The sequence below is a fragment of the Teleopsis dalmanni genome, chromosome 2 (assembly GCF_002237135.1).
Source record: "Teleopsis dalmanni isolate 2A chromosome 2, ASM223713v2, whole genome shotgun sequence".
In the NCBI taxonomy this organism is placed as follows: domain Eukaryota; kingdom Metazoa; phylum Arthropoda; class Insecta; order Diptera; family Diopsidae; genus Teleopsis; species Teleopsis dalmanni.
In genome coordinates, this window is record NC_051847.1 from 127,769,831 (window position 1) to 127,778,033 (window position 8,203).

Consider the following 8,203-nt stretch of genomic DNA (forward strand, 5'->3'; position numbering starts at 1 on the left):
CATTCCTAAATCATCGGTTGCTGGGAATTTGTGTAACGTCTTGTAAGTGGCACAGCCTCTAACACAATGTCTCACCATCAACAAAACATTAATTTATTAATTATATGCACTAGTATTTTTAAAACATAATTATTATTATTTACTTACTTTATTATTTCAAAAAAATTTATAATTAAATCACTTTGATCATTTTTTGCTTTATACTTTTTCTAATATTGGGCGCAAATTAGTTTTACTACTTTTTTACAATCAATTGCCCGGTAATTTTTTTTTAAATATAGCGCAGTGCATTCAAATTTTTTGTCAAGAAATCAAAACAGAGAACCAAAATTATGCTCTCTGTTGCACTCATTGCCCATAAAATTTTTCTTAAGAGTAACTTAAGGTTCTTATTTGGAGCAAGTTAAGGTCCGTATTCGGAGTGAATAAGGACCTAGACTTGCTCAATTTGGAAATAATCGTACGTTTTGAGATGGTATTAGTGCAATTTCTGAGAGTGTGTTTGTTATTTTGTGTTGTGCTCATTTAAGTTTCCGTTCTATATAAAATCTTCTTTGGTTTCTGTCAAAGAATACTTTTACAAGAACGGAAACTCCGCCCACTTCCATCGAAACGAAGAGAAATTTTTTACACTTTGGCACACGTATGGAATACATGTGATTTTACCACGATAACATCAAATTACTCTCTTTTGGGGTTGCAGTATATTAATTTCTTACTACTTGCTTATCATATGCTTTCCTTTTAATAATATAAAAAAGTTGTGCGTACCTTATTTGGTTAATAATATCACATCACGTAAACAAAATATGTATTATAACAACATAAATATATGATAAATAAATATATAAATTAATATATAAACATTTAAATCAGTCAATTTTAATCAGTTTAGTTTGCTTAATCATGTAATATTTATTCAGCAAATTCATAATTTTAATTAATTTTTTCATATAAATTTTAAAGTATTTTGATTTATTATGTTCGGCAACAAACTTTTGTAGAAGAGAATTTTTTTATAAAATAAAAAAAGCAGTATTGATTATATCTTATTTAATGATTTATATTTTCTTAAATATTTTTTGAGCGTATAAAACATTATTTGTAATATAATATTGAAATAATATCATTAAATGCTGTTATGATGTGTAATTAATAATAAAAACCGAAGCTACTACCAATTTACTTTTTTATACGACAACACTCAAGTGGTGAATGATGAATTATATTTCTCTGCATAGGCAAATTTTTCAAATTTAGTGCTGAAAAATCTATTGATGGGGGAGGGTGTACGCGCATTCGCTGTAAATTTATGTGATGAATGTACGTATTTTTAATTTGCATGCATTTCTAACTGATCAGTAGCGATAAATCTGTTGATGGGTGGTGATGTACGCGCATTCGCTTCAAATGTATGAGGTGAATGATGCGTATTATTCATTTACATACATTACTGTATGATTAGATTTATATGAATTTTTTAAGTAGGAATATTTTTATATGCAATTTAGTAAAAAAGTATTTTATAAATATTGAAAAATTTTTAATATACCATCATGTCTATAAAATATATTTATTAATAAATATTAAAGTATTTAAGAATATTAGCTGGGTTTAATTAAAAGAAGTACAAGTTGTACTCATAATTTATTATTTTTAAGAATTGAAATAATAATAACAATAATTTAATAAACATACAAATTTATTAAAGGCATTTGTTTAAAACAATAAATATTGTTTGCGTACATAAGGAATAATATTTAAATAAAAGAAATTGTCTTTTTTGAATAATATACTAAAAATATGTTCAATATAATATTAAAATCTGGGACTAGATAATTGTAAACATACATACATATATATTAAACTTTATTGCCATGCATCACTTTTATAGAAAATGCACTTGCGATATACCCGAAAATAATTGTTTAAGATTACCGGATCAAAAATGCAATAAAGCCATTAAACGAAAAAAACTTTAAGAAAATATCATATTAAAATTTTTTATAATAAATTAATATGTTTTTTATAATACACAATTCTTATTCCAGAAAAAGAATAATTTTTAAAAGAAATGTTATATTAAGGCAATTCAATTATTGTTGAAAATAAAACAGAAAACAACAAAATACAAAATATTAATAACGCAAAATAAGCAACCTCAATTTTTAGGCCTTTTCGGTGGCTCGCAAGTACGGCAAAAAATGCATGTTGGCCTATGTTGGCCACGCGAGTCATTGGCATCACTGTCAAATGTTTTGTTTTGACAAACAGCAAATTTTGTATATGTGCATATAAATCAAATATATTTATATAAAAATATTATAAAATTAAAATGAACACGGAATTAAAAAGAATGGTAAGAATATTGGAAATTTAAAAATAAAACACTAAGATAAGTAAATTTTTGTAGGTACTGACGATGTTGGGAGAAGAAAGCAACGTTTTGCAGCGGCCGAGGGATGCAAGTTATTTCACGAATTTTTTAAATGTTCGTGTGAAGTCTTCGAAGTCTTCGAAGTTTTTCACTACACTTAAACTTCGAAGACTTCGAGAACAAAAACTCACAAAAACTTCGAAGTTTTTTCCAACTTCGAAGACTTCGTTTACTATTCGAATATTCGAATTCTTCGAATACTTCGTAAATTCGAATATGAACAGCACTAATTCATACTTGAATATACACAGCGCGATAGTATACATAGCACGAATACTTGGTCTGCATACATGGAGCATCGTCTGTATCAAAAAATATCTGTATAAGAAAAGAAACTCTGCTCTCTGAGAATTACGTGAGAAATTTTTGCCGAAAATTCATTTTTTATAACATTTTGGTAACACGTATTCAATGCATGTTATTTCACCAAGCTTATGTCAAATTATGTTTTTTTAGGGCTCCAGTATTATATGCTTTTCAAAAGGAATATTACTATTTTTCATTTTGGTATATTAAATATGTTAAATAATATTAATGACGAAAACTGGTTAAAATAAATGTTATGTTTATCTACAAATCAAATCTGTTTATAAAATTATATAAATCAATACTTTACAATAATATATGTTTGATAGAATCAAGTACATTAAAAGCAGTTTGTAAATTTATAAGTGATAAAAAAAAGCATTTGAGGCTGTTGTTATGTAAAGTACTTTTTTAATATTAGTTGCCTGGCAACTCTGGCCTGTCATTATTCTATATTCCTTTTCTTATTTATTCATTACTATAGATAACAAAGTGAAGTAAAAACTTGTTAAAATACATCGGACCGTGTGTATCATTTATTGCTAAAAAAATATATACTAGGTTATGGGCCCAGCACGCTTCCACTGCGAAGTAAAAGCACGTGCGCATAAAAAGTAGATTTAACACGTGTATATAAATGTCGGGAACGGTAATTCGCGTTGAACCGCTTAATGCGGAAAACTACGATACATGGAAGCTCCAAATGAAAGCTATTCTCGTGAAAAACGATTTATGGTCATATGTCGAAGGTACTGCGTCGTGTCCAACGGGTGAAGGGGCTGCAAAATGGATCAGCTTTGATCAGAAACCGTGTGCTGATATAATGCTATCAGTAAGTGCATCAGAATTAAGATTAATTGCAGAATGCACAAACTCAAAGGAAATGTGGATGAAACTACAAGCTACATATTCATCAAAAGGGCCTGCGCGCAAGGCGACGTTGCTGAAAAAGGTTGCACTTTCGCGCATGAAAGAGGGTGAGAAGGTTCGAGAACATCTAAACGATTTCTTCGAAACCGTTGTGAAATTAAAAGAAATTGACGTCAGCATCGGGGATGAGCTTCCTGCTCTTATACAGTCTACCCGACTCTTTCAACACTTTCAGGTGCGCATTAGAAACGCGCGACGAGCTGCCGAAACCAGATATACTTCGAGTGAAAATCTTAGAAGAAGCTGAATCGCAAAGGATAAAAGAAGATAGACATAGTGATGAAAACTCTCTATACATAAATCGAAACAAAAGCCGAAACGCAAAACAAAACAAACGATACAGTGATTCTAAACGAAATAAACAATGTTTTAATTGTGGCAAAAACGGACATTTTGCGCGTGAATGTAAAAATAAAGCAAAAACTGAAAATAACACGCAATTGAAAAATTCGGAAAAATCTGTAAACAATAATTTAAGCTATCATGTTGAAGATGCATTTATTAGCTCAATAAAAGAAAATTATTGGTGCCTAGATAGTGGATGTACTGCCCATTTAAGTGCAAACCGTGAATATTTTACAGACTTTCAAAAATCGAATAAAGTGCTTAACTTAGCAAACGATAACACAACAAATATAAACGGCGTCGGTAAAATGAAAATAACTGTAGACGTAGACGGTCGTGATAATAATATTGATCTTAAAGAAGTCCTATATGTCGAAGACTTGCGTACAAGTCTACTTTCTGTATCAAAAATAGTAGACAGCGGATATGAAGTGCATTTTCGCCCTTCAGATGCAATCGTATTGGACAAATATCAGAAGGTTATAACTCGAGCGAAAAGATGTGGAAATCTTTTTATTGTTGAAAATAAAAATCATTTTGCACAAGTTGCTGAAGAAAAATGTGACATTGAAAAGTGGTACCAGAAAATGGGCCACATAAATGAAAATGATCTTAAAAAATTGGCTAGTTATAACCTAGTACACGGATTAAAATTAAATCCTAAACAAAAATTTCCGACTTGCGAAATTTGTATTAGTGAAAAACAAACACAAAAGTCATTTCCTAAGAGTACAGAAACTAGAACAAGTGATTTATTAGAGATCGTGCATAGTGATGTGTGCGGACCAATGAGAACAGCATCAAATTCGGATGCAAGATATTTCGTAACATTTATTGATGACAAATCACGCTATTGTCAAGTTTATTTTATAAAACAAAAATCCGATGTATTAAATGTATTTAAGCAATACAAAAGAGCAGTAGAAACATTTACGGGTAAACGAATTAAGGCTTTACAATCAGACAATGGTAGAGAATACGTTAATTCTGAATTTAATTTATTCTTGAGGAAATTTGGTATACAAAGACGCTTAACTGCTCCATATACGCCGGAGCAAAATGGTATTGCTGAACGTAAAAACAGAACTCTAGTTGAAATGGCCCGTTGCATGATGAAACAAGCTGAAGTTCGGCCAAACTTTTGGGCAGAGGCCTTAAATACAGCGTGCTATATTCGGAATAGGTGTCCTACAAAAGCATTGAATGATGTAGTACCGCACAAGTTGTGGACTGGTAAAATGCCAACTATTGTACATTTTCAAGTATTTGGCTCTAAAGCATATGTCCTAAAAAAGGATAAGACTAGAGATAAATTCGATTCTAAGTCAGAACCTTACATGTTTGTTGGATATTCAAACAAAGCGAAAGCCTATCGGCTATGGTCACCTACAAAACGAAATATAACAATAAGTCGTGATGTCGTGTTCGTAAACAAAAATATCTATCATAATAAATACGAAAACATTTATATTAACAATGAAAACGACTGCCAAACAAATGATTATATCGATATTGCGTTCGAAAATTCTGAAAATCAGAAACCGTCGATCAATCCGAAAATTGTAGAAAATACAAATACGCGAGCAGAAAACTCCATTCGTAGAAGAGGTCGTCCGAGACTTATTCGCACAAATTCACGCGGTAGGCCTCGAAAAGAATATCACACGTCAAATCGGAATGGTTAAGAATCATCCAACGAAGACGACAATACAAGTTCAGTAAGAAAAATTACTGATGAAAACCATTCAGATGATAAACCTGACAACAACGTTTTTGAAGATTGTGAAATGGCATTTCTCACTACATATCAAACTCCAGTAACGATTTTAGAGGCACTTGAAAGCGATGAAACAAATTCCTGGTCAAAGGCGCTAGAAGACGAAATGGTGGCACAACTAAAGAATAAAACATGGGAAGTGGTCGAAAGACCGAAATTACGAAAAGTTATTGGGAATAGATTCGTGCTTCGAACTAAAGATGACGGGAAACAGAAAGTACGATTAGTAGCGAAGGGTTTTGCACAACGACCAGGTGAAGACTTTCATGATACGTTTTCTCCAGTCGCTCGTTCAACATCTATAAGACTACTTGCGGCACTGGCAGCAAAAATGGATTTGGAGATCCATCAGATGGATGTCATTACAGCATACCTAAATAGAGAGCTCGAAGAGAGTGTCTTCATGGAAATTCCCGATTATCTTATACCATTCCTGAACAAAGTTGTTTCATCAAAACCAGTGGGAAAAACTTCAACAATATTGTGTGGAAAAGTTAAAGAAACAGCGCGATTAAATAAAGTAAGTCACCTGTGTGTTTATTAAAGAAAGCTCTTTATGGACTCCGTCAGTCTGGGCTATCATGGTACATGAAATTGACAAAGAAACTACAGAATATGGGTCTAGGTGCAGTACAACAGGATCCTTGTGTATTCACTAAGCGTGAAGGCAACGACATTGTTTTGATGACAATATATGTAGACGATTTACTAATAGCGTCCAATAATAAGTTTCGTATAAAAGAAATAAAGGCTGCACTTGCGAATGATTTCGAAATGAAGGATTTGGGAATAGTAAGTAATTGTCTTGGCATCGAGTTTCATTAAAATTTAAGCAAGCATCAAGTTTTTCTTTCACAAGAGAAGTATGCAAAAAGCATCATTGAAAAGTTCAATATGAAAGACTGTAAACCAGTGAAGACTCCCATAGAATTAAACACTAAGTTAACAAAACCAAAAAAAATTGATGAAGGTGTTATGAAAATGTATCCCTATCAAAGCTTGATAGGAGCATTAATGTACTTAGTTGTTACAACTCGACCTGATATTGCATTTGCTGTAAACTTTCTTAGCCAGTTCAATTCAAATTATAACGTGGAACATTGGAAAGCAGCAAAACGAATTCTAAGATACCTTAAAGGTACAAGCAATTATGGTCTATTGTACGAGAAAAACAATGAAGAATTGTATAGTCTGGTTGACGCTGATTGGGGCGCTGACTTAAACGATAGACGTTCATATTCAGGGTATGCGTTCATTATATCAGGAGCAGCGATATGTTGGGAAGCTCGAAAGCAACGTACAGTAGCGCTTTCAAGCACTGAATCAGAATATATGGCCATATCTGAGGCCACAAAAGAAGCGTTATATCTAAAGGCAGTCCTTGATGATGTTAGCGTTACAAGTAAGACAATTGAAATCTTTAATGATAATCAAAGCGCTCAAAAATTAACGGAAAGCTTCAGGTATCATCCACGGACAAAGCACATTGATATTCGTTATCACTTTATTCGCAGCAATGTTAACGACGGCACTATTAAAATCAAATATATGCCAACAGAAGAAATGCCCGCAGACGTCCTTACCAAAGGACTCACTACAGAAAAGCATGTTAATTGCTTACGGAAATTAGGAATGAAATACTAAAATCATATTTTATACATAATAAAAGCACTTTAAGAGGGGGTGTTGTTATGTAAAGTACTTTTTTAATATTAATTGCCTGGCAACTCTGGCCTGTCATTATTCTATATTCCTTTTCTTATTTATTCATTACTATAGATAATAAAGTGAAGTAAAAAACTTGTTAAAATACATCGGACTGTGTGTATCATTTATTGCTAAAAATATATATAATAGAGGCAATAACCATATTTTATAATATAATTATATTAATGCATATTAATAATATAAATTATTATAATGCATCTTTAGCTTTGTGTTATGTTTCTGTTTTAATTGTTAAATGTACAGAACTAAAATTGACTTAAAATATAATTTTGTAAAGTAATTCTATTATATAAATAATTGGCAAAGAGAATCGCCATTCACAAAAAGAATTAATATAGAAGAAGTAAATGTTTATATATGTTTACTGTTTTGTTAAATATTTTTCAATTTCATTTAAAATAATTTTTGAATAAATATATGTAATAAAAAAAGTGTACACTATATAAATTGAAAATATTTCATAAAATTTTACTATTAATTTTTTTTAGTGCATCGAAATACGAAGTATTGTGAAGGGGGTTTTATAATTGGTAGAGAAGTTGCCAGGGACGGTTGATGGTGATGATTGCATCGATTTTTTTTTAAATAATTTGAGTTGAACATATTATAAAAATTTCTATGCTCGAAATAAAGCGATTTAATTATAAAAATAATTCGTAATTTAAATCACTTGAGTTAAA

The 8,203-nt window shown here is 31.1% G+C and overlaps 1 protein-coding gene across 1 annotated transcript; it reads left to right on the top strand.

The window, feature by feature from the left end:
- Window positions 1-6,689: 6,689 nt before the first annotated feature.
- LOC119675685 (secreted RxLR effector protein 161-like) lies at window positions 6,690-7,439 on the top strand. Its single transcript, XM_038086892.1, has one exon. It carries the CDS (start codon window positions 6,690-6,692, stop codon window positions 7,437-7,439), a length of 750 nt encoding a protein of 249 aa, XP_037942820.1.
- The last annotated feature ends 764 nt before the right edge of the window (window positions 7,440-8,203 follow it).

Coding starts and splice junctions, on each gene's coding strand:
- LOC119675685 (XM_038086892.1), top strand. CDS start 6,690: ATGAAAGACTGTAAACCAGTGAAGACTCCCATAGAATTAAACACTAAG.